Here is a 27,807-nt window from a genome sequence, read left to right as displayed (position 1 = left end):
TCATCTGTATCCTTCAGCTGCAGCATTTCTGCTCTCTGATGATTAATTTCTGGAATATATAAGAATTTGATTAATTATTGGCTTCATGCGCTTGAAAGGTGGAATTCGGAGGAAACCTTGAAAGCAGCATCCTATCCGTCTTCGTTTCCTGGAAGGAGGAATCAGCCAATAACAGCGCATGTCCTGTTGCAGACAGGACCATACACGAAGGGGCGACCCGGCGGCCACAGCATCGGGCTCTCACTCCTCTACCACCGGACTGATATGAGCCTTTAGTTGGGAGTTAAGACTATAAACCGGATGCCTCTATGATCCAGCTAACCTTACAGCGAGATTCACAGTGTTCAGTTTGCACAAGGTAAGGCATTTCGGGAGCACTACATCAGCTAGCATGAGGTTAGCTAGCCGTGGGTAGCTGTCATGGTCACGTACGCCAAAGTCCATTCAAAAATCTGTCAATTTAAGGTTGGCTTGCTTCTCAATAAAGGCAGCATAACTTGAGCAAAGTGACACTATAAAACTGATTTTCTAAACATATTATAAGACGTTAGGGTGCACTTTTAGTTTGTACGTGTATTAAAACACAATTCAAACGTATTTTAACAAGTGTAACACTTGCAAAATAAGAGGGCGGTGGCAGCGATTAACGTTAGTTGTGAAAGACTGCTATTGAGGATTTGTACTTCTGTTGAAACAATGGCTCCATGCATGCTCCATATACGCCGAATAGTAGCTTATGCGGGTATAACCTCTACCCAGATTTTACAGTGTCTATATTTCACATGTAGGTGAGGAAACATTAAGTTGCTTGAATATTAAATGGAGTTTGGTCTATCTTTGTCTTCACGCGACAGCGGTGTCGGGGCTACCTCTGGCTAGCAGGTACCCTAATATAACGGGCCACGACCACTGACATTTTTATACATTTATTAATGAAGTCTTGCCTTAAAATAAAACACCTTTAGTGGTGAACTGTGTCATGTATCGTGTAACAGTTAGTTTAGCTAACAGCTAGCTACCTGTCAACACCGGGGCCAGCATGACAGTTTATTTGGCTGAGAAAGACAGCCAGAGAGGAATAACTTCTGACAGGACAAGGAGAAATAAGTGTCCATAAGTGTAAACTGCCGAAATGTTCCCTGTTAGATTTATTTATGAATGGTAGGGTGTAACATAGAAAGTAGTTCTCCATGTGCAGGGAGATTAGCAAAGGATTAGGGCTCCACAAGGACAAACAGACGACAATCACGCGGCATTACTTCTTCCGTTATACCGGACCGTCATCCTAAAACAACAGCCCCCTGTTCTCCCACACCATAACAACTTTATCAAGTCACCTGTCTGTGAAGTTATGCTTTTATTTAGTTAGTTTTTAGACAAAGGTTCTTAGATGATGTCATATGTTAACTGGTAAAATTTAAGGAATACCACAACATTGTCCCAGCAGTGAGCAACACCTGACTTCAGCAGTCAGGTCTTTTACTTAAAGGGTAACTTTGATATAATTTTTTTCCAACCTTGACCCCTTTCCCCGCAGTTTTATGTCAAAGTGACTAATGGGAACGTAAGTTTTAAGTATTTTAAACTGGTCCAGTAGTGAGCCAAAGGGCTGCAGCCAGCAGCTGCAAAACAGGCTGCAATGTAAACACATAGGGCAATTGTGCACCCTCAATTTCCATCCACTTAAAGTGCTTGTTTTTGCCACTGACAGGCTCAAATTGTTATTTAAAGTGTCTGACAACATTATGGAGATGATCCCGACAGAGATAGACCATTTTGTTGTCAAGATCCTTTTTGTGTAACCAGAAACAACTGCGAAATCACTATTGTTAAATGCACCAGACTCCATTTAAAATAAGAGTAATTTTATAATTGTGAAGCACACTTCTTTCAAGGTTGACAGAAACAAAATTCAGCTCACAAAAGCCATCTTGGTTTGCCTTTTTACTTTACCAACGAATGCCAGCTCTGGTTTGGTTGAAAACACTCAGCTACAGTGCTTACAGACCTAGAGTTCACTCACCTTGGTCTGAATCATTTCGTTACAAAGTTGCATAACTGCCTAGAGTTGGTTTGTGTTCTCACGGCAACATTTACAAGCAGACCTAATAAAATGCCTTGTGCGAGAAAGCTGCTCTTGATTTGTCAGAATTTCCATGCAGGAAAATCCAGGAAGTAAACAAAACGTTGAAGAAGAGTACACTTGCAAGATAAATGAGACACTTTCTAATGTCACAATGGAGGGACAACTACGCAGGTTGATTTTAGCGCTGCTTATCGTGGACTATATTGCTGTCATTGTTCATTTTAGTCAAACCATACAGTTTGAAAACGAGGCGTGGCTCCAACTAGAAAACAATGTTTTGATGCATTGGATGTGCTGAATGTGCACATACTGGACCAATTTTAAAAACTGTAGTTTGTAAAAGTAAAAGTCATGCATTCAAAATTTTACTGAATTAAGAGTTAAAGTATCAGCATCAAAATATACTGAAAGTACCAAATGTAAAAGTACTCACTATGCAGAATGGCCCTCAGGATCATGTGTATTGTATTATTGGATTATAATTATTGATGCATTAATATGTGAGCATCACTAATGTTGCAGCAGATAAAGCTTGGGCTAAGTCCAACTACTATATGTATACTGCTGGCTAGCTTAATCCTTAAAAATGCATCATGATTTATTTGAACAAAAAATTGCACTTTAGGACAGTACTTGAGTAAATTTATTTAGTTACTTTCCACCACTGCTAGCCAGAATCAGGTTCCTCTGTCGCCGGTTCTATGAGTACATTTAAGTAATGACCTAATTATGGAAATCGAGACTTGTTTGCCCTCTCATGATGCTCTGTTTCCCAGCCTGTGCCGCCACCAATATGTTTTGTCTATCAGATTATTAAGGTTATAAATGGCACCGTTACCATGCTACAAATTCAAAGTTGGTTACCTTATTCTCACCAGAGGGAATAAAATAAAATAAAATGGCCCTGTTAGTCAGAGGTCCAATTAAGGAGGTTGGGAATGTTTCCTGACATGACATCAAATCAAGTCCCTGGCCCATATATTGTACGGCATCTAATGTTATATCCATGTTGTACAGTTATATGTTTTATCTTCAGCTTGGCATGTTTAAAAGTTATCAGCATACTGACACATTGGCGTGAGATGGTTCGACTTTGTGTCTCTGATGTTGTAATCAACCGGAAGCTTTCACTGCAGACAGTTCTTCCCACACATAAGCAGACTGAGTGTAAGGAGATCCTGAATGCTGTGTTTCTTGCTTTTGACTCACCACCTTTGACCCTAAACAGATGCAGCATCACAGTTAGAGTCATAATTGGGGTTAGAGTCTGGTAGTGAGGCAGGCGGGATTTGCACACAGCCAGAAAGTGAAGTCTGCCTTGGAGGCTCAAAACTGTACATCGCCGCCATAGTGCATATGTACCCGTTTATTTGTTTTACAACTTCTGAGCAAGCACTGGTGTTTCTTTGTTTGACTCGGCTTGTGTGGCTCAACAAGAAATCCACTGATTTGCCAAACATCTTAAATAAAGTACAGCCTTTGTGACTGTACAGTACTTGTAACCTTTTTATAATACACATCTGATATAGTTCTCAGTGTGGTTCGTAACAGACATAACATATTATGTACGCAACATGAGTGGGAAAAGATGTAGAGAGAATAATTATGGATGATTAGCCAGTGCAACCTTTTTATCATATTCTCACTGATCAAAACTGGATTTTTCAAACTGGGAGTTGGGGAAAATTCGATATATATTAGCTGATAATATTTAAAAAGTACCTTTTTAAAGAATTGGGATTAAGATACATACTAAGGAGTACATTTCACAATTGAAAAATTAACTTGTAAACACCTTAATGACCTCAAATATGTATTCAACATTACTGTGCTGCAATTTCATGTTACTTATCCGCCCAACATATGCACTAATTCCAATTCTGCAGTAATCTATTTGTCTAGCTATACATCTCAATGTATATATATATTCTCACAGTGGTGGTCGACATGTTTCAGTCATGTATTTGTCTTGTGTTGGTCTCAACTCACTACAACTCACTCGCTACTTCTCTTTTGTAAGACACATAAAAGGAAATATGGAAACCTGTATGTTTAATCGTCATTCATATTTACATACAATACATGTGTTATGTGTATTTTTTAATATTTTGAGTAATGGGCATATTGCTTGTTTTCTCTTTCTCTACACTCTTTGAACTTAATGTTGAAGCTCCTCACACTAATGCTCATACTTCCTTTCATATTGGACAGATTGGTCTTTAAATATAATGTTTGTTTGGGTACAGCATACAGTCATCATCAAATCTGATTATCCAGCAATATTTAAACATCTCTGGCAGAGCTTTTTTGTATGAATTTTGGCGTGCTTGGCCTTGGCTGTTGTGATTACATAGTTAATATGTCACACACTTCAACAAGCTACTGTTATTTTTAACAATAAAGGGAGTTATTTTAAGAGTAACAGTGTTAGAGTCTATCTTAAGAGTTGCTGTCTTCACTGGGAGAGACTTATCTTAATGTTGCCCTCAGCCCTCACATGATTATTCCCACTGGTGGGTTTTGACAAACGCTGCTGCCTCAGGCAATAAAACATCTTGATAAGCTGGCACAAAAACAGGACTTCAGTTTCTTTAATGTCCCATTCTAATAATAGCCCCTTTAAAAAACGGTAATTTAAGTTCTTCTAAAAGTTGTTTTCTGTCTGTGCTCACATTTTTCTGCTTGATGGATATTGGTTTGGAAATGTAACTGTAACTTGTAACTGCTGTTCCTCTTTGCTATGGCAGTTTTTCTGTTTTCAAACATTTGTGAGATGTTATCCTTCGCCACATTTGGGTTGTGTGTGATTGCGTAAGCTTGAAACATTTTTTAATCTATATAACTACAAAACAAACCAATTTATTTCTATTAAGAACATACCAATTTATATATCAGTTATACTACTGCAAACCTGACTGCGTTTTTGTTATATGCATGTGTGTACTATCCCTCTCTCATTTTCTGCTTTTATCTCTCAGCTGACAGGCTTTCAGCTAAAAAAAATCATGCTAAATAGTGGCTAAAGTTAGATAAATATCTGCACTTCATAAATCTTGGAGAACAAAAGAGTCACAGTTAAATATCTGGAACGGAAGACAAAAGACTCCTTTGTGTGTCTCTCTTTCTCCCTGTCTCTAGTTTTAGTGGCTGGTTTTCTATTGTGCTTCGTTTTCATACCGTCAGTCCTCTTACCGTGATAAATGAACACTATTTGCATACATTCAGGGCAGTTTCTTAAAAGTCTGCACCACAACAACCGCAGTTTGCTAATTAACCTAATAGACCTGGCTCAGTGATGCTTCATCGATCGCTCCAGTATGAGCTGCAGGGTGGCAGATAGAGCAGTGCAGATTTCTGTCGCCTGGTGGTCTTAACGGTTTATAGCTAAGGCCTCTTCTATGGACCTGCTCTCTCCTGACAGAGCGCCACCTGGTTTGTGCAGCATGTTTGGAAAATTTTGGAGTATTTACATCAGCTTTCTTGGCTTCAGTGGATACGCCATCTGGGCCCGCAGTGTGTCCATCGTGGAGAAAAATATTGGCCTTTTTTATCTCGTGTTTGCAGGGTTTATTCTCATCAAGAGACTGGCCGGATTTTCTGAGTCCTGTGCACTTTGTGCGGCAAACACAGTCTGCAGCACACACATGCTTTTGTTATTATAGGAGATTATTTTCTCCATTAATCAATTAATCGTTTGGTCTTTAAAATGTACGAAAAGCAGTGAAAAATATGATATTAGTGATATAATTTAAGGCAAGGAAAAGCAGCTAGTCCTTACATTTCAGAAGCTGGAAGCAACAAATGTTTGGAGGTTTTAAAAAATGACTAACTGGTTATCAACTAAAGAGGTGTGCCCTAACTGAGAGCAATGTGTAATTTTTCTCCAGTAGTCCTATCTGGCAGAAATAGTGTTTCTACCCATTCATTTTATTTGTTTTTGGGTTTTTTTTGTTAAAAGGATTTTATTCCAAATTTCTTCTTCCGTACCAAAAACATTAGTACATTGAATTTTTTAACTCTATTTCCAACACATTTTTTTTATTATTATTGAAATATTTCTGTTGCTTTTTGTAAATATTCTGTTTTTTCTCAGCTAAATTCTCAACATAATTCCCCAATGGAGAACACCATGATGGTGTAGCTACAGACCCTGCAACCCTCTGTGTGAATGTTGAACACTGTTGCTGCCATCTCAAAAAATTGGGAAGAACATAATAAAACAGTGCAGACTAACTGCACCATCTTTTTAAAATTACACATGCATGTAAGCAGTGTGAAGCCTAATATTTCATTTTCACAAAAGAAGGCTCTTCACTTAATCAGATGAGAGACAATAGAAGCAAAGCTGCTTTGTGTTACAGCAGTGAAACACTTTTTTTTTCTCATTCAAAGCATTACCATAAAGCACAAAAGGGACTGAGGATCTGACCACCAGTGAACAATGGGAAATGTTTTTCCAAGACATGCCCTCAGGTGGGGGATCTTGTTTTAGCAAATTAAAAATAGTTTGGATGTGAACAAAGTGAAGTACTGTTTGTGTGTGACTGCTGAGACTACAACAAAGAATGTGTGTTCTATGTGAACACTCTAAGAAGTTGTGAACATGTTTCACAATTGTTCGTATTTTATAGACTAAAATTAGTTAGCTCAGTCCATAACCCATGCCATCCTCTTTGAATCCAGCTGCAGTCTTCTTTGATGAACATTATCTCCATCTATATACTGGTTTTGGAGTGTACAGCCAATAAAAGCAGGAGCATTTTGCCAGGATCAATGCTGTTATTCTACTTTTTTCTCTCTCTTAATAACATGAATATGTGAGTTTACACTTTGATGAAGGGAGCAGATGACTTTATAGTGGTTAGCTGAAATACCAAATGCTTTGTTCACACAGCCCCTAGCATTAGCTGGGGATTTGTAATAATTGCAAAGGTCATCTGAGTTTTTAATCCTGTGCAAATCTGCCCACTTTGTAATATCTAAAGCAAAAAATCCAGAGGGAATTGCCTAGCATATGTCAGGAAACATGTCTGGTAATATCAGCTCTGTTTAAACACAAATCTAAAGTGTTATTTATCTCTATATTTATATTTATTTACTTTTAAGGCTTTTCTTCCTGTGTTAGAGTCAAGTGGAGGCTGCAGTTGAAATGTTTAATGAAAGTGAAATGTTTTATTTAAAGCAGCCTGCACAGCATGATTACCTCTGTCTGTCTGCCTGTCTGTCTGTCTGTCTGTTTGTTTGTCTGTCTGTTTGTCTGCCCTCTTTCCATCCCGTACGGTATCAAACACAGTATATAGATCTGTTGTTTAGTTTGTTGTGGTATGTGTGTGTATGTGTGTGCGCAGGGCTGTGTAGCCCCAGTGTGACCAGGACATTGGCCCTCTCTGACATGGACTCGGACGAGTAATCTGTAAGATCAGCAAAATGTAATCTTCTTTAGTCAACGACCCGGACAGCATTATTTGTGTGGCTGAGTAAGAGTTGGGGTGTGTGTGTGTGTGTGTGTGTGTGTGTGTGTGTGTGTGTGTGTGTGTGTGTGTGTGTGTGTGTGTGTGTGTTTTGTGTGTGTGTACAGTTGCCACAGTTTAATACAGGCCAATGGCAGCCCTCAAACATTTTGTGCCACCCCGAGCGTGACATGAAATGCACACAATATATTAACCATTCGAGGCCCATTACAATACTTTAGTTTTCAGTAGCTTGCACTTAGTACTCTACTCAGCTGCTGCATCAAACTGCGTCCTCTAACAAGCATCTATCAGGTTAGGAACTTGTAGAAAGCTACTGGTTGCTTGCGAGTGTCGCTGGAATAACTTTCTGTCATCAATCCTAGTGCTGTGAGCTACAGTTAGTGACTTCACTGGACAACTCAGCAGTTCAATATGAAAGTGAGATGAAAAAGATATTTCGTTTTCTGTGTGAACTTTCCCTGTGCAGCTCTCAATCATATGCTGACTCACTAAATTGGCACAAAGTCATCAAAACTTTAAAGAACCCCTGGTTTAATTGAAATTGGGAATAACATGGAAATATAAGGGTTTATCATATGCAAAGATAAGCAGACATGTTTGTAAAACAATTTAGTTTAAGTCAGCTTTCATTAGATTAGTTGAAAAAAACATTTCATATGAGGTAATTTTCCCCTCAGCCCTCGCAGGAATTCTCTATGGACTTTTTTTTTTTTCCAAAAGATGAACATGCATTTTTTATTTATTTATTTTTTTTAAAGAACCAAAAACAAAAAAATCTAATTTTGCTAAATTTTGATTTAATTGATAAATCCATTTACACAAATGAGAACAAGCTTTATGTCTACCTGCTCAAAGGCAAAAGCATTATGTTTTCTCACATCCTAACAGCTGACATTTCCTTCTTTGTCACTTGAAAAACAAACAACAAAAGAAAAACAAAAGAAAATGTATCAGCAAGTTTTGATAACAGATTATTTGTTAAAGTTTGCTGCTTTTCCGGTTTTGTATAATTTTATGCTGAATATGTTTGAGAAAAACAGACATTGTTTATTGAGAAAGCATGTAGCCTTCAGCTTTTGACTTTGGAGAAACTTTCCTTTTTTTAAATTTGGTAGACAGAAAGATTAATAAATCAATGGTAAAGCGTAATCAACAGATAATAAATACATGGAAATGATTGGACAGATTACAGTCAAGGCTACTGCTCGACTGACAGTTTATTTACAGTGTGAGTTGTTTCATCACTGCTTGTGATTGTCTTACACTCAGTGTGTCAGAGTTACTGACAGTACCTATAAAATGACAACTTTATTAAGTAGCTGTTTTATATTTCGGCTGCAGAGTTTCCTATGATGCACTGAGCCATGCTTTTGTTTTTTCGTAAAGAAAACATCTTTGACAAAGCACTTAGCTTACTTGTAGGGGCTGGTTGCACCACTCCAACAACACTTAACAACTTACTGTAGGCTCATTAGAAGCCCTTTCTACGACTGCAGTGCAGTTGGTTTATATGGGAATTAACACAATAACCTTGGTCTTCGTTGACAGAGGGTGGGACAGGAAGAAGTCCACCTCATTTCTTACAGAGATGTGTTCAGCTCTTGTTGCTCTGACTGTTCCTGGTTAACCTCAACTTTGGGAAAAAAGGTTGTGTTATGATGTAATTATAACTGTTGTAGGAGATGAAATTTCTTACTTTATTTAATGGTAATATTAATAGTAATATCTGACACAGGTAAGTCTTTAAGTGCTGTTTAGAATACACAGAGGATGAAGGAGGAGCACATGTATCTTGAACAGACTTACTACCACACAAAAACCTGAATTAGCTGTCAGAATATCTGATTGTGTTGTTACAGATTTGCTCTGCTGTAATATTTGATCTCCAATCCCTTAAGTGACATTCAATAACATGTCACCATCTTTAAATATTTTTTGTGATATGTCATATTTTTTTTCTGCTATATGAACAGAGGTAAGCCATGGCTGAACCGAACCCCTCCCGCCCCCAGAGGAAGATGTCCACCGCTGGGGAGAGTGTGTACAAGGTGCTAGGGCTGGAGAAAGGAGCGACAGCTGAGGACATCAAGAAAGCATACAGGTAAGCAGTCTGAGCATGCAGTAATCTTAATTATTGCTCCAATTACGATGTCTCTTCAGAGAGGATTAGTTTCTCCGGAGAAGGCAGGCTAACCACATTGTTATTATTACTTTAGGCATTTCCTAAATGCTTTGCTTAAATTTATGTAATCCTGTTCCTGATTGTGTCGGCAAATTCCCCCCTCATTAGTGGTGCGATTTCTCAGAGACATTCCTCCACCAGTCATATTGCTAAAGAGCATATTTCTGTCTGTGCAGGTGGAGACAAGCTAACATGAAGCATATGTTCATGAGCAACTAATGATTGTTTTTAAATAATCTATCAAAGTGGGTCTAATTGGGAAATTTAAAGTAGTCTATAAAGTGTCAAAAAGTGGTTAAAATGTCCATTAACAGTTCCCAGAATCCAAAGCTGCTATACAATTACTTTTAACCAACAGTCTCAAACCTAATAGCATGACATTTACACTGATATTAAGCAAATGTTTGACATCATTGATTAATGAAAGTTAAGTCATTCATCAATTATCAGAAGCATAATTTGGGCCGCACATGTTGATTAATCTGTGGACTGTTTCCTAAATTAATCAGACTATTTCATAAATTGTCCAAAATGCCTTTGAAAATTTCCTGAAGCTCATTTCACCCAACAGTTCACAAACCTTCAGATTACTGTCACATAAAACAAACCAAAAAAAAGCAGCAGGAAGAAAGAGAATAATCTCTTTTAGTCATTTTCAAGCAAAAAAAGACAATTATGATCAATTTATTGTTTGAAAAAAAATAGTTTGTCAATTTATTAATTAACAAATCATTTTACTTCTGTCCCTATATTTATTTTATTTTATTTTGATTTATTTTATTTTATATAGATCACACCACTCTCACTTTTAACTTTTAATTTTGTCTTTAATTGCTCATGTATAGTTTCTATTTTTACTTCTATTCTTATTTTAGTTTGATATATTTATTTATAATTTTTTTTTACTTTACACATTTTCACTCATTCTTGTTTGTGCTGCTGCAAAAACCAAATTCCTTCTCTTACCTCATCCTAATTTTGATATTGATGCATTGTCTGTCAATTGGCCTGATTGATTACACAATTATTTTTTTCAGTTCAACATTAACATTGTAACTTTAATTTATTTATTGTTAATTTATTTTTAATGTATTACAGTATGGTTGCCAGTGTAATCTGATGACCTTGACATCAAGTGTTTTAATCTGGTGGAGGAACCTTGTTTGTTTGTTTTTGTTTTTTACTCAAATACTCTCCTTTTAATAGACCATAAAAATGACTGATTATAATCTATCCATCCATTAATAAACTGAAGATAGAAAAATCCTTAAATAAATAAAATCTCAACCTGAGCCTTCCTTCCTTTACTCAAACACTTTTCCTCTGCCTCACTTTGCATCATTTGATTTCCTGTGTGCTCTTCTTTTTCTCCTGTCAGGAAACTAGCGTTGAAGTACCACCCAGATAAGAACCCAGACAACCCGGAGGCAGCGGAGAAGTTTAAGGAGATTAACAACGCCAACTCTATTTTAAATGATGAGACCAAGAGGAAGATCTATGACGAGTATGGCTCCATGGGCCTTTACGTGTCGGAACAGTTCGGAGAGGAGAGCGTCAAATATTACTTCCTCATGTCCAAGTGGTGGTTTAAGGTTTGTGCTCTGCCTTGTTTACAGTCTATACTGATTGTAAAGTTGTTACTTGTGCATAAATAATCGACAGTGTGTGCTACATTTAACTATTTTTTAAGCTGCTACTGTAATATTGAGACTGTTGTTGGCTCACTGTGATGCAGATTTTGAAAGAAAGGATTATTTGCACAGCATTAATGCGTTCACATACATGTGGTTAACATAATAGCACTAACACCCATACAATCTAGTGCAATAAGCCACCAATAAATACTACCTTTTTACCGTTTATAATGTGTCAGATACTGTCGTTCAGCAAGAGTTTTATGGTATTTTGTACATTCTTTTCCTCTAAAAATTTGTTTCACTAAATTATGAAGTGAAAAATATCCATGGCAAACTTTTCATGACACTTTGAATTTGAAACTAGGATTCCTAGGTTTATTTTCTGCCTTATCCCATGTGAGAACCTTATATTACTGTTATAAATCAAGATTATAAAGTACCTTCTGCTTTTTGTCCTCATATATCTCACACACATGCATGAATCCTAGATATGCCAGGACAGTTTCCTGTACAAAACTGTATTTCTAACCTGATTTAGAGGATTAGATTAATTGTCATCCCAACATTCTAATAGATCCCCATGTTTGCTCTCATATGGCTTAAATTGTGTTTCCCCCTGCAGGGTCTGGTCCTGTGCTGCACGATGTTCACCTGCTGCTGCTGTTGCTGCTGCTGTTGTTTCTGCTGCGGGAAGTGTAAACCACCCGACGATGACGAAAACTACCAGTATGTCGACCCCGAAGACCTGGAGGCCCAAATCAAAGCGGAGCAGGATGGAGGTGAGAGGGAGTTTCACATGGTTACAGTGGTGGTGGAAAGTAACTAAGTGAATTTACTCAAGTACTGTACTCAAGTACAAATTGAGGTACTTGCAGTTTACTTGAGTATTTCAATTTAATGCAGCTTTACACTTCCACTCCACCACATCTCAGAGGCAACGATTGTATTTTCTGCTCCACTACATTTATCTGACAGCATTAGTTACTTTACAAATTACAGTTTTTTCAGATGTGTTGATTTTAAATGTTTGTGATAAACTGGAGGATGAAGTGTTACTTTGTGTGTTGAGAAAATTGTACTACTTCTTAGGCTAAATAAACTCTTTAAATCCCTCTTGGATCAGCTGGGAAATGCATCGTCACAAAGCTGAAAACAGGGCTGTTTTTCTGACACCATGAAAAGTTGACTTTTTAGAGATACGTGGTTCTCACAGGACAGCCAGGCTACAAACATATGATGATCTTATAGAATATGATGCTGTAGATTAAACTACACAACAATATATAAAGGAGTTAAAATAAGCACAACCTTAAACATCTACAGCAGTAAAATGCAACACACACATTAATGCAGCAGCAATATTAATCCAAAAATATCAGCTGTAACAGTAAAACACTGACTGAGGAAATATTTTACTGCACATTAAATACTTTTACTTTGTATAATTTAACTACATTTTATGATAGTACTCACATACTTTTACTTAAGTAAGGTTTTGAATGCAGGAATACTTCCACTTTCACTTAGTTTTAGGCTCTCAGGTCTTGACGACGCTGATGTTGTAAATATTCTGTTGTTGGTTTGTTTTGTTTGTTTTTATATGTTGATGCACACTATTGCATCATTTTGCTTTGTGATTGATGACTGTATATCCAGGACACAGTACACGCTCCATTAACCACTGTGCATTTGTTGTAGTGTACATTATATGTGACTATAAATAACGACATTGTCCAGATTTATTAAATTTCAGACTTTATGTTATATGAATTAATGTGCTCAGGTATAATTTGCGACTTTGTTCCTTGACAAGCGTACACGTAGTAAACATTTGCATGTAATTAAGAAATTATTTCTCACTGTAACAATGGTCACTGTTGAACTCTGTTGTTCTGAAGTTACCAGTAGTGTTAAAACATGCAATGTGAAGAAAAGTGAACAATGTGAAGCATCACTTCTCTAACAGACAGACAGTAACACAGTGTCTGCAACAAACAGAAGAAGGGAAAGAAAGAGGTTGTTACTTTTATCACATTATATCTACCCTGGGTAAAACTGCCCTTTGTAGCACTGTTTAGAAAACAACCCTGTGAACTCAACAGATTATGGAAAAGGTCTGACTAAAACAGTTATTTCAGTTAAGCTGTCTTGCTGCTGCTACAACTGGGATTTAGTGTACCATAAAAAGGCAAACATTTCAGTTCCTGGAGATCCCTGATGTTGCTGCAGCCCAAGTAAAGAAAGGAAAATGTTATGCTCCTGGCTGTCAAAATTATAAGTACTATTAATAATCTTGGTCTTTCATAACTCAGCTTCTTCTTTTGTTTGGGCACTTAATGGGGTCTGGAGTGGGAGGTGGATAGCTTTAGACTTGTCTGTTGTTGTTGGACTTGTTCTTCTACTCTTGTTTGTTTAGTGAGAACTTTGGTGTTTCTAGCAAGAAAAATACACATGTATTTTCCCTGGAGAAAAAAAAGTGTCACAATGTAGCCGACGATGTCAAAATCTTTGAGCGCTATGTTAAAGAACAGAAGCATTTTGGACACATTGCAAGACTCGTGCACATCTGTCACAGTTTTTGATTTAGGAAGTGATATACTGTGGCAATTTTTGCAGGTAGTCTTCATTGACAAAAAAAAATAAAACATAAGACATAAAACAAGATGAAATAATTAAGATTATTACAAATACCTTCAGCTAAGAAAAGATGCATATAAAACCTAGCTATTCATTTAGTAGAGTACACAGTGATGTAATAGAATGCAAAGCAAAATACTACATCAAGTTGTTTAAGGTGGCGCAAGCAGCATGAGAATAAAGGACGTGTCAAACACAGACATGATGGTTGACTGAACAGTCATTTTCCTGTCATCAAGACAGACACGTTTTATTCCAATACAAGAACCCATTTTATTTTTAGTTTCTGTGCCAGTCACTCCACATGCTGTTATTTCTTCTTTGAGAATCTGCATATTGTCACCATAAATCCAGTAATATCACAGCAACTTGACTAACTTCACATCTATTAATGTTGAAACAGCATCTGTAAGAAGATCCGTGTTGAGAGTAATGCTGTAACCAATCCTAAATGCTTCCTGTAACTTCACCCGTGAATTTACCATCCTCTCACGCTGCAGGATTCGTGTTTTCATGCTCCAATCTCACAGGTTACACAGTAATCATAGGCCAGCCCAAATCTGATCTGGGTCCAGAAAACCCAGAAGGCCAGAGTCAGCCCATCCCCCTGCCAATGCCCATGCCTCCACCTCCTGAGCCCCACTCGCCGACAGCGGGCAGTCCAGCGGGGGAAGAAAACCCCGGAGAGACCCTGCCAGAGTCGAAATGACTCGTAAGAACCACCTCGTCTGAATTATGTGTCACGTCGTCGTTGTCTTTCATCCTTGGTGTTGCTCGTCCATGTTTGTCAGCTGGCTGTGTGTGGCTCATCACTGATTCCTCACTCACTCATAACCAAACCACTCGTGCTGTCTGTTAACCACTGTACTGCACCATCCATCACATCACTGGAGTCCTCTTTACCTGCATGTTGTTTCTATATGCTTGTTGTCAGTGTTAGATTAAACTGTACTGTTTGCTTCAATTGCTGCCAGAAAATAAGCACATGCTTTACTGTTATGTGTATTGTAACTATTAATTGTACTGCTTGTGTTAGATCATTTAATTCAGAATTAGGTTTCTTCGCACTGCATGTCTACTTGAAGTTTATCACAGAAAGGTTTTTTAATATGCATCTGTCTGCATAACCAAACTGTTTTAAACAGCAGTTTAAAACCTAAATCAGATGTGTTTATCAGAAATCATCAGAATTTTCAGTTTTTATTTTGCTTGAATTTGAAACTGTAGAGGTTTTGAAACTAGCTTTCCAAAACCTGCAGATAACCTGTATGACGAAAGTGATTTTGTCCGACTGGGTTTAAAGATAATCAGCGTAGAAATTTGATTTGCTGTAATGGAGTGTTTGATATAAGGGTAACGTGGGTACCTTCCTCTCCTCCCGCAGGAAAGTGACGGTGCGGGTGAGCCTCAACCAGCGGAAGCAGGTAGGTACGTTTTTTTTTTTAATCATCCATATGCAGAGAAAAGCATCACACAGGTAGAAGAAGCTCATAGGGCTGTACCGATTAGTTCGCAGCTTCATTCATAAAATTGACAGTCAAATCCTGTGCAGCTTCTTGGGTTATACCGTTAAGTTTTAGACAAAGATAGGCTACTCTAATATCATGCTATTTGTAGAATTAGATTCCAGGGGTGGCTGCGTAGCATTTTTTCCAACTCGTGTGATCCTAACATTTTCAACATCTCCAAATTGTTGTACAGTTCAAATGTCAAAATATATTTAAAAAATGTATACAAAAACATTGTGAATTTCAGATATGATTACATCCAGCAAAATATTCTGCATCAATCCGTATTTGTTGCCATCTAGCCTTTCAAAAATAACCGTTGTTGCCTCTGGTTCATGCATCAAAGGGAGGGATGCACCTGTATCAATGCGGCGACGACTAACGACATCTAACAGTACCAAAAATTACATTTATTCATTTAAGAACGTTGATTTTATATAAAACACTAACTCATTTGATTCGATTAAATGTAAAGTATTTTGTTTGTGGATTTTTTTTTTCTTTTTTTTGTAGGGTGTAATATAAAAAAAATAACATTTGGTACAGCCCAAGAAGCATTTTTGCAAAGCTTCATGTGCTAACTAATGGATACAGCCACTGTTGAATCTCAGTTTGACCCCCACCTCTCTCCCTCTTCAGCCTTTCGAGCCCCTACTATGATCCAGCCACATTCGACTGCTGCCAGAGATCAACCAGCCCAAAGCCACCAGCCGGCCCAGGCCCACACTTCGACCCTGAACCCTTAGCCCACCTGATCTACCCCTTGGACAACACCTGTGAGGTGGGAACTTAAAGGCTCCTGGCCCCCTCCATTGAACCCAAGTTATGGAGGAGTGTTTGTGCAAATTAAACCACTCACTGGGCTCTAATATTGCTGAGACCTTGACTGAAAAATTCGAGTCCTCTTTCTCCTTCCAGCTTGCCACATACTTTAGCCTAGCCTGGGCTCGATGTGATCTTGCCATGGATTCAGTCATCCATGGCTTGGCAATGTGCCTGGACTCCTCACCAATCTGTTCTTGTCATCCCATTACAACCTGTAAGGATGTGACACTGGGCTAGAAGATGGCAAAAACACGGGGATTTAAGGGCAAAAACATCATGGAAGAGTGATCCTCTATCTATCTATCTATCCGTTGTCCAGACCAAGACTGGAATTATCTCTGTCCCAACCTCTGCTCATGTCTCCCTCCGTTCTGGACTCCATTTGCAACCAACAGGAGCATTTTTTTTTTTAACATTTCTCCCCCTTTAACTTCCTTTGGAGTTGTCCTCCAAAACGAACAGTGGTTTTTTTTTTTTGGGTAAAAGAACTCTAGTATGAAATTGGATGACATGTACACATCATCAGAAGCCAGCAGCAGGACGGTGTGTGTGGAGGACCTTATTGTTTCCTCTTCCTTCAGTCGCATTCAGCTCCATGTTGCATTGACACCCTCTGTTGATCAGCCTTTCAAACAAGCTCTTCACGCCAAGTGCAGTGGTTAAAAAATATTCCTCTGTCAAAGACTGCAGGACTAATAGTTGCTTTTCTCATGATCGTACGGATGTGACGAGGGGGAACTGAAGAGACGTGACGCTGCAGAAGTGACTGCGTGATTGAAAGATTATGTCTTTGTTGTTAAATGTCTGAGCCAAAACCTGGAGCTGAAAATTTAGAGCATGGATCAGGAGTAGAGTCGAGGCTTTCCTCCCCAAAGTGCATGCATTTTTTTTTTTCCAGATGCATGCCCCTGCCCCCACTGTACAGCACTGGAATACAGCCCACAGCCCAGACCACAATACATGGAAGAACTGCCTGTTCTCATACCTGACAGACGTGCAAACTCTGGTTACACACACACTATACACTTGTACCAGCCCGTATGTCATCGTGTGCCACCCTTGGCTAAACAATACAACCCCCAGTGTAATCTATTGACTAAAATGGACAACAACAGATGCCATACCATGGGAAAGAACCACAGCATTTAAGTTTTAAAATCATTTTTATTTAAATTTGTGTCGCCAGATCGCTGCGCTTCATCTTGTGTTGCAGTCAGACTACTTGGTAGACCAAAGCCAACAGCTCCATGTAGCCAGCCAACCCATGATAAAACTCTGGTTTCTGAAAATGCTGTCTGCTCCTTAAACCACAGCTCAGTTTGTCAAACTTGTATATGCATTTGGGTCTATGCACCATGTGAAAGCGGGTCCGTTGCCATTTCAAATGGTTACCTTTTTCTTCTCCTTCTTCTTCTTCTTTAAACCACAGTTCAGGGTGTACGTCTTTTATTTTACCTCTTAACTTCCAGAAGAAAAAGTTATTTGATTATCAATAAACTCAGGTCCAGATTCACTAAGACTGCATCGCAAGGGCAATCATCCGATTTCATTGCACCTGTTACTTGAGTGCATTTTCAGCTTTCATTGTAGTCACATCATGTTCTGTAGATTCATTTGTGTCCCTTGGAAAAAGAGCACTGAGCGAACAATCAGCCCTCCTGTACTGCAAATTTCAGGCACTCTTCTTTTAGTGGAAGGACTAATCCATTAAGTCGTACATCTCTGCACCATAAACCTCCGTTTCTGTCTTGAGTTTCCAGGATATAAAACCTTTTCCCCACTGCTTCCTGATTTGATAGAGACAGTAGTGTGCCTTGAATAATTGGAGCAGTGACCGAACAGACAACTATTACTGCAGCATTTTTCAAGGGAGTATTTCAAAGCTGTGTGTGACTTGTTCAGCACGGCATCGCTTGTAAATATGTAATGGGAAAACATGATCAGATATACGTACAGGTACATGATTCTTCAGTGATTAGCATGCTAATGTTGGTCATTTATTATTGCTCTACCTGTGCAAACCTTTAGTGAATCTGGATCACTGTTGCAGGTTTTTTGAGATGATCCTGACTTTAGCAAAACGATTTATACACTTGGACACGTTCACTCACTTTCACTTTGGTCTAGTTAGAAAGGAGCATCCAACCGTCAATCACAGCTACTTTTTTCCAGAGCAGTGTTGTCTGCATGCTCAGCGTTAGCGCTGCAGCTAAGTCATTTTCTTGATTTGTCGCTTTGTCTATATAATGTCCAAAAACTGTGAATAATGGCCATCACAGACTCCCACAGCCCCAAAATGACGCCATTAAATGTGAGTTTATGTCCAACAAATGCTCAAAATGCAAACAGATTTAGTTCAGTATCATGTAAGATGGAGAAAAGCAGCAAATCAGCACACTGTAGAAGCAGGAATGAGAGACTGTTTTGGCATTTTTTACTTTATAAGTGACTCAAATGATTAATCAATTATCAGAATTGTTGCTGATTGATTTTCTGTCCATTGATTAATCAACCTGTTGTCCCAGCTCAAGTCAGCTTTTACGCAGCGACACAAGAGGTCCCTTGTTGAGTTATTGCCACACTTTATGACAGCTGTTATCAGAATTTAAGTTGGTTTGGTATTGAATTATATGGCGACTGGTCTGCATATACTGTAGGGCCGTTCAGAGAGGTGACAGGCCGCGTTAAGAGTCGTCTTAACCCAAAGCCATGTCAGTCCCCTCAGTATTAATAAAATCTAATTAGGTAACGAGTTTACTGTTCACCTTGCCAACAGTCAGTATCATGAGAATGGTATTGAGTAATGTTTACTCGAGTAAGTACATAGTGTAAGTGCAGCTATCATGTCACAGTTTAATGTTTAATCGCCTCCCACACACATACATGCTTTGATTGATCACTTTACTTCTAGAACATGAGGGTTATTAACTTTTTAACATAATTTTGGTGAGCATTTGTGCCAGGAGATAATGTCAGCCAGTTTAACACTAAGGTAGAGCCAATTTCATCCAACCTTTCGTGTTAGTTACGAGTGTTGTGTGGTCAGAGGTCACAAGAGTTTATGGGTTTTCTGAAATGAAGGAATGGACACTAAAACATTCTTACGTCTAAACACTACAGTTAAAGACAGTTGAGCCAAATCTTTCTATCAATGGGTGTTTTTTAAAGGAATAGTCCGACATTTTAGGAAATATACTTCATTTATTTCCTTTGACGGAGTTAGTGCTCTTATGCTCTTCAATTGTGAGGGTTAAGCATGAGCTAGCTGTTTCCTCTGTTTCTAGTCTTCGTGCTAAGCTAAGCTAAGCTAAGCATCTAATGGCTGTAGCTTCCTGTTTACTGTGCGGACATGAGAGTGGCATCAATCTCAAGAGTACGTTCCCTAAAATGTTGGGTTATTCCTTTAAATCAGAATTATTTGAAAATAGCAAAACTTCAAAAAAAAAAAAGATCGATAGAACAAGGTTTTCTCCAACAAACATTTTGCTGCCATGCCATGTTAGGTCTCTATTAACAACATTCAAACCTTTTCAAGATTGTTTACTTATGTCATATGTGTGTTAATAGGTTGATGTGCTGTTGAGAGTTATTGTCTAGGGTGGAGCACTGATGCTTGTAGGAGAATTTTTGTACATTTTTACATGAAACGTTCTCCCTTTGCAGTGACAGGTGAAATTTAAAGGGTGTTCCTTTGTTTTTTCTCCCACTATAAATAAAGGCCATAGGGTGTCTGTGTGTCAAGCTAAAGTTAAAGTGATTTCTCAGCTGCTAAAACTCCTCATTATTAACATTGCCTGGTGAACTGCAATAAACTAATGTAGACTGACATGTAGGACCAGCAACCGAGCTCATTGTTTCATTTTGTGATTTACAAACTGTTCTGAAACCAGCTCAGACAAGTACCTCCATCATTTTATTTCGGCTTTGTCTTTGATGGATTAAATATCCGTTTGTACATTTCAGAGGGACTGTCAGCAGACTTGAAAGTCGTCATTTCATCTGAAGTTCCATCAAAAGCCAAAACCTCCCGTGTCCCGTAACATTTCAGGAATATTCTTTTTGTCTTTCAGATCTTTTCAAAACAGAAGTGTAAAAGCGAGTCTGTTGAGCACTGAAAGAAGACATACTATTTATTATTTTTGTAACTGTTGTAAATAACTCATTAAACAGCAAAATAACTGGCAAAATCCTAATTGTTAATAGACATCTTTTATGAATTAATGTCTGTTTTAACAGTGTACATACATTTTTAATTTTCTTTTTTAATTTGTCACAGTAATACCATAATTTAAATGTAAAATCACTGAAAGGGGGGAGGGATTCAACATGTTGGTTTTCATGGGTGTTAAATTATGAGCTCAGGCTCTAAAAGTCATTCGTATGTCGCCTTTAAATACTGGCTTGAATGCTTTGTGCTAACCTGATAGCATACACTGTGTTTAGTGATACAACTCCATGTTAATGTATGCCAAAATAGTTAGCGTGGAGCTAATGTTCTCCCAAGGACAGATGGATGATTTTGGATCTGTGGTCTCATTTCTCAAGTGACAAGTGGGACAATCCACCAACACTGCTGTGTTTCTCAAAAGAGGGATGAGAAAATATTAAATTGAGTAGAACAACCTGACAGACGTTTTCAATGTAGATTAAGTTGGGGATTTTTTTGGAGGGTGGGTGGGGGGTTATTCACTGTTGTAGTTCCCTGTGGACGATCTGTAAATTAGTTATGAAATTCAACCAAATAAAAAAGGGGGATTTTATAACTTCCTGTCTCTTGGTTTGTCTTGTATTTGTATGTAAAGTGTGCTCTCCTCGTGTCAGCGTGGGTTTTCTCGGGGTGCTCCAGCTTCCTCCCGCAGTCCAAAGACATGCAGATTAATTAGTGAATCTGAATTTTCTGTAGGTGTTAATGTGAGCGTGAATGGTTGTCTGTCTCTATGTGTCAGCCCTGTGATAGTCTGGAGACCTGTCCAGGGTTACATTACATTTTTTAAAAGGCTCAGTGATTTCCATAAACAGCTTGTCACTGTAGTTTTGATCAAATATACAGGAGGATAAAGTGTATTTGCTGGGGACTATTTTCAACGGCGGATTAATCCACATTTGGTGCTCTAGTGAGTATTTGGGGCAGCAGGACTATCTATGTGGGACAGTCAAAAGAAACTACAGTGTGTGTGTGTTCATGTCACCCAGTGCAACAGTATGACTCACTGGTGTGTTTCAATAGTTTTTGCACAATAATGGAGCTCTATGGAATATCAGACTTTGGATATATACTTGTTGTTAAGATTGACTGATGGTTGGTTTTTATTGATATTAAGAAAAATATTGAGTAGAGAGTCTCTGTAGCACTGATGCACTATGATTACCTCAAATGATAAAAAATAAGATAGCATAAGAGAGGCATGAGTAGCTGTGTGTATGTATGTTTAGCTTACCCTGCAGCAGCCCTCTGCACCCAACCCTATAAATAGTCTAGTAATCCCATTAATAGCTTAGTCTACTTAACCGACTCCATTCTCTGGATTAGAAAATACCTCGCTAGGAACTGACCTCACTGCTATCTATTCCCTTATCAGGAAGCTGACAAAGGTCAGAGGGCAGGGACAGGAGGTGAAAGTGCCCTATAACATTACATTAGCTAATTAGTTAATTCATTCATTCATTCATCAGCTCTGCCCTCGAGAATTTGGCCCCATTTATTTCTTATGTAAGAATATGTATTAAGGACATGGTGAAAGATTAGTTTTTGGTGTTACTCTGGGAATTTTAGGATAAGGTTTGGTTTATTTTAAGGTTTATTTTTATGCTTCCATGCTGGTGAAAACCGTGCCTGAAGGCCTTATGTTAAGTTGTTTGTCGCCATTCTCCAGAACACGATATCTCAACAACGCCTTGAATTTGGCACAAACATCCACCTGGACTCAACGATGAACTGAATAGATTTTGGAAGTCAAAGGTCAAATCAGAGTGAACTTGCATCCACCTCATTCTTGTGAACACGACATTTCAAGAGGGCCTTGAGGGAGTTTCTTTAAATTTGGCACAAACGTTAACTTGGATTTTAAGAATGATTGGATTAGAATTTGGAAGTCAAAGGTCAAGGTCATTGTGCTTCACTGTGACATCATAATGGACTGCAAAAACAGTTTTCTGGCCATTATTTGATGCCATATCTCAGAAACAGAAGGGGAGGCATTTGGTCAGATGCTGATGAATGTAAACTTTAAGTGCAACTTGAGTGGTTTGCAGAGGCGTACAACTGTGAATTGGAACTTCTGGTTCTATTACACACACAAAAATCTCATATAGAGGATTGTGCAGCCTTGGTCGAGGTAAGTGCTCCTTGGGTGCTTTGTAGGTGATTTAGTCATGATATCCAGTGACCAGGGTCATAGCCACTAGCCAGGATTTTGGCTTTACACCAAGGGAAGAATTTTAGAAGAAAAAGGTCATAATATATATATATATATATATATATATATATATATATATATATTTGTGATATTTCTCACACTTCTAAATTTAGCCGTTGAATTTTAAGTTTTAGTTTTGCTAAATATGATATGAACTGTTTCAGAGAGTCAGAATTGTTGCATGTAGAGGAAATGATGGCAACTCAATTATAGAATAAATCCAGCATGTGTAGTTTTGAGTTGTATAACTAAAAATGGCTCTTCCTCAGGTCATTAAAAAAAAAATCAGTGAGACAACACATAGCCATTCACTAAATACAGTCTGGCTTCCAATCCCATGAAATACATAAGTAAGACATCTGCAGATTAAAACAGTAGATGGCGTGCTTGATTTACATAAATGTTCTGTGTGCTGTTGGATTGTAGTCAGTGGTTTCTATGAGCTTGATTTTCATACTGCTGCTTCTGGCTGGATGACTCAATCAAACACATGCCACATTTTAAATATAGCATGTCCCAGTGGGTCCTAAATATATATATATATATATATATATATATATATATAAAAAAAATCATAGAAGAAGTAACAGCACACTACAGTGTTAGTTACGAGTAAAAGTCCAACATTCAACATTTTACCTAAGTAAACCTACACAAATATTAACAACAAAATATTCTTAAAGCACCAATAGTGCTTATGATACATAATTGCCCATTTCAGAATGATATATATTATATTACTGGATTATTGATGCAGTACATTACTTTAATGTTGTTTTAATTACTTGCCACACTGCTAGCTCATGAATATCTCCCCAGGGATCAATAGTGTTACTCTCTATTAACTGATAATGATACATTATATTTGTTGATTACTTTTTGTAATTCTGCAACAAAGGTATCAGATAAATTTAGTGGAGTAAAAAGCAAAATTCATGGCAGACGATAGACGTAATCAAGTAAAATACAAGTAAGTTACTGTACTTCAAATTGTGCTTGAGTAAATGTACTTAGTTATATTCCACCACTGCCTAAAATCTATTTAAGTTTTTAATTAGTACTTCTTTATCTAAGTAGTTATGGTTTATGACCCCAATTCCAAAAAAGTCAGAATGCTGTGTATAAAATAAATAAAACTAGAAAAGCACTCGGAGAGCGCAGACCTCCGCCAAGCAGCTCAGATTTCCCGCCAATTTATTATTTTATCCACTTCGCTTCAGCCGATCACCACCAAAATTGTATCATCTGTTCCTTGTCCCATTATCAACTTTCCTGAAAATTTCATCAAAATCCGTTCAGAACTTTTTCAGTTATTTTGCAGACAGTCAAACAAACAGACAAACAGACCAACGCTGGCGAAAACATAACCTCCTTGGCAGAGGTAAAAAGAATGCAATGATTTGCTAATCTTTTTTGGCCTACATTCAGTTAAATACAATACAAAAACAAGATACTTGATGGTCAAACTTATGAACTTTATTGTTTTTTTGTTAATATACACTTATTCTGAGTTTGACGCCTGCAACACGTTACAAAAAAGTTGGGGCAGGAGCAACAAATAACTGAGAAAGTTGCTGATTGCTCAAAAAACACCTGTTTGGAACAGTCCACAGATAAACAGGTTAACCAGTAACAGATTAAAGTATCATTACTGAGTATAAAGGAGCATCCACCAAGGGCTCAGCTGTTCACACGCAAGGATGGCCACTTTGTGAAAAAAAATGTTAGGGCAAATGGCCTAGCAGTTTAAAAACTACCTTTCTCAATGCACAGTTGCAAAGCATGTCGGGATTTCACCATCTACAATCCATAAAAATCATCAAGGATTCAGTAAATCTGGAGAAATCTGTACGTAAGGGGCAACTCTGAAAGCCAACACTGAATGGCTGTGACCTTTGACCCCTCATACCAGCACTGCACAACACCAACGTGACTGTGTAAATGATATTACTACATGGGCTCATGAACAACATTGTCAGTGAAAACAGTTTGTTGCTGCATCAACACATTTAAGTTAAGACTCAACAATGCAAAGTGAACACCATGTATCAACATGCAGAAACGCCACCGACCCCTCCGGCCCCAGGCTCATCTGAGATGGACTGACACAAAGTGGAAAACTGTCCTGTGGTCTGACGAATCCACATTTCAAATTGTTCTTGGAAATAATGGATGGAGGAATCATGGAGGAAAAGGCTTTGCAGTAAAAAAAAGTTGGGGACACAAGACTGGCCTTCTTGCAATCTGGACATGTCTCCTCTTGAAAAGGCGCATTAAGAAGCACAAACTGAGATAGCAACAGAGACTGTGGACTGTTGAGTAACTGAAGCTGAACATCAAGCATGAGTGGGAGCACAAGGGTAAACATGCACCTGTCCCAACCTTTTTGGAACATGTTTCAAGTATCAAATTCCATCCATTTTCCATCACAAAATACATATTATACCTAGTTATAGACGTCACGACCCCTAGTGGCTATAAATATGTGGGTTTTGAGAAAGTTATCGTGGATGGGGATGTAGCTCAGTGGTAGAGCGCATGCTTTGCATGTATGAGGCCCCGGGTTCAATCCCCGGCATCTCCAGGCGATCCTTTTCTTGTGTCGAAACGAAAATGTCTATTTGGATAGACAAAATAAAAAACTGCTCACTCACTGACTGTAGTAAATCCAGAGCTAACTATCCAGGTCGCTTTCCAATTGTGACAGACATCATAGTTTTCAAAAAACGAAGACTGTTTTTTAGATTTTGCTCCAGTCTTGAATCTACATACTTTTATAGATGCATTGTCTAAAATTCTCTCTAAGCTATTAATCAGAATTCACTAACAGTTAAAACTATTTGTGATAAAAGTACAATTATCGGAAGAAAACGACGTAATGCGTAGAGCTGCTAACATTTCCCATAGTTCTAAATGCACCACGAGCCTCCGCCCCAACGGTTACTAAGGAGATCACTGTTAAGTTTACTACAAAGATGTCCTCCATGCTAGCTACTATGTCGGAGCTGGTCAACAAAATGACCATATTCTAAAGATTGCACTTTATCTCAGCACTAATATCGTTCTTGCTGTGTACGAGCCTCCCACAGACTTTAGAAAAATGCAACTGAAGCATCTTAAGACTCTGTTAACACCCCAGGTAAGTTCAGTGACAAGTTAGCTAAGCTAATGCTAGTTGATGCTGGAGAGCAACATCAGTTAAAAAGTCTGACTGTTAATGGTCTTATGTCGTTTCTCGAAAGCTGTAAGAAAACACTAATTTCCTCTTGTCAATTCGGCATTAAGGTGATTTTACTGATCCGTGTTTAACTGGTATTTAATTATGTTTTATTTTTACAGTTACCTTACTTTGATGGCAACTACGATGCGTTACCTGGTTGAAAAAAACACTGTTAATAAGCCCCGAATAAGCTGAATACTTCATCTTAATGATTCAGACTTGGTCATTAGTTGTATTTTAGTAGTTGACACATTATACCAGCTTTAAAACTGAAAACTGTTCAATCTTCTGTGGTGTTTGGTGCGAGCCCCTGTCGTTACAGAACATAACGCATATTAGGTTAGCTAAAAACTAGCCAAAGGGATGCTCGGCTAAAGCATCGGCTGGTAATCACTTCTGACGGTTTGTTGTCTCTGCCTTGTGTCACAGGAGGGTGCTGCCAAAGTGACGTGCATGGCCTGGGCACCCAACAACACCAAGTTCGCTGTCTGCACTGTTGACAGAGTGGTGCTTCTCTATGATGAGCAGGGAGAGAGGAGAGACAAGTTCTCCACCAAACCCTTAGATTCCAAGGTGAGACAGAGGAGCAGTTATTATAATGCTGTTAAATACTTAAAGTCAGGTTTTGAAACATCAGTTTAAACCCACTGGGATTTAGCATCTCGTTTTCAAGGGTATCCAACAGTTTCATGAACAAACCGAAACACAAAACACAGGGCACAACACACCTCACTAATGCAACAAAAAATAAGACAGTCCATTTAATAACATAAATAGGAAAACAGTAAAAACCTCAGGATAGGTATTATCATAAGAAATGATTCAGCGATACTGAAAACACATGTAATTTGTTTTAAAAAGGATAATACGTTTTGTTAAATAAGCAAAATAAGGACAGATGATGAATCAAAGTGTGGATATTGGCCTTTGAAATAATAAATTGTCATTGCCATTGTTAAATACCTAACTCCTGCCTATATCCCAGTATACTGTATATTGTTAAAACACCTTCCTATAACAGCATGTTGTGTGTCAATTATAATCCAATGTGATCTTTTGTCAGTATGGAAAACAGAGCTATGTTGTCAATGACATGGCCTTCTCACCGGACTCCACCAAAATCGCCATCGGCCAGTCAGACAACATCATCTTTGTCTACAGAATTGGAGAGGAATGGTAACATCCTCATGCTGATTTCAACCCCCTATACTGATCTTGTTATCTACATCGGTGCATGCAAACAGACTGTATTTATCAGTGCTGTCTTCTCTTGTAGGGGGGACAAGAAAGCCATTTGCAACAAATTTGTTCAGACGGTAAGTTAACATGATGTTTTGGCAGTGAATAGAATCCTTAAAGAAGCAGTAACTGTGTATTAAAAAAAAGACACCAATGTGCATCTGCTTTAGTGTTAATTTTATGTATACTGAGTGTATGCTTTCAAAGTCATGGATTGAGACATCTCACTTGTTGGTAAAATATTTGACTTTAATGGCTTTTGCATGTCAGAAAAGCAAATTTTCCTGGTAGAAAGTCTGAATTTCCAACTCTCTGACAACTTTGTAATGCAGCGTTTTATTCTGTGCTTTGCAGAGCGCTGTAACTTGCTTGCTTTGGCCTGCAGAGCATGCAATTGTTTATGGATTAGTGGATGGCAAGGTAAGTCAGCAACATGTTCTCACCACTCATCAGGAACATCATTATGCTAATGTGAGAGTTTATATTCATTTTGTTGATGTATTATAATTGGAAGGAGTATTGCCATATTAGTAAGTTGGCAGACACAGCAGGTAGTTTGAGTTCTATCTGGTCTAGCTGCTGT

At 38.1% G+C, this 27,807-nt stretch overlaps 2 protein-coding genes and 1 non-coding gene across 4 annotated transcripts in view; all 3 read left to right on the top strand.

Moving 5' to 3' along the window:
- Positions 1-166: 166 nt before the first annotated feature.
- Positions 167-21,098, top strand: dnajc5ga (DnaJ (Hsp40) homolog, subfamily C, member 5 gamma a). 2 transcript variants are annotated; one of them, XM_049590032.1, is made up of 7 exons: positions 167-358; positions 9,534-9,661; positions 11,121-11,334; positions 12,002-12,158; positions 14,547-14,728; positions 15,401-15,440; positions 16,164-21,098. In XM_049590032.1, exons 2-5 carry the CDS (start codon positions 9,543-9,545, stop codon positions 14,723-14,725), a joined length of 669 nt encoding a protein of 222 aa, XP_049445989.1. In that variant the 5' UTR covers positions 167-358; positions 9,534-9,542; the 3' UTR covers positions 14,726-14,728; positions 15,401-15,440; positions 16,164-21,098. The 2 variants fall into 2 exon arrangements, with proteins under 2 accessions (XP_049445989.1, XP_049445990.1); XM_049590033.1 differs by having other exon boundaries at positions 15,401-15,444.
- A 4,179-nt stretch (positions 21,099-25,277) lies between these two features.
- Positions 25,278-25,349, top strand: trnaa-ugc (transfer RNA alanine (anticodon UGC)). Its single transcript has one exon. It is a non-coding gene; the product is annotated as a tRNA-Ala (tRNA).
- Positions 25,350-25,710: 361 nt separating this feature from the next.
- The window catches only part of ift172 (intraflagellar transport 172), a 54,233-nt gene continuing 52,136 nt past the window's right edge, over positions 25,711-27,807 (top strand). The window contains exons 1-5 of the mRNA XM_049590293.1: positions 25,711-25,904; positions 26,415-26,558; positions 27,049-27,161; positions 27,262-27,301; positions 27,579-27,644. Coding sequence (XP_049446250.1) covers positions 25,866-25,904; positions 26,415-26,558; positions 27,049-27,161; positions 27,262-27,301; positions 27,579-27,644 — 402 coding nt within the window. The 5' untranslated portion in view covers positions 25,711-25,865. The remainder of the gene's footprint in view (positions 25,905-26,414; positions 26,559-27,048; positions 27,162-27,261; positions 27,302-27,578; positions 27,645-27,807) is intronic.

This window comes from Epinephelus fuscoguttatus, linkage group LG11 (genome assembly GCF_011397635.1).
Source record: "Epinephelus fuscoguttatus linkage group LG11, E.fuscoguttatus.final_Chr_v1".
NCBI classification, from domain to species: Eukaryota; Metazoa; Chordata; class Actinopteri; order Perciformes; family Serranidae; genus Epinephelus; species Epinephelus fuscoguttatus.
Note: the sequence above shows the minus strand (reverse complement) of the source record. Positions and strands in the feature narration are given on the sequence as shown.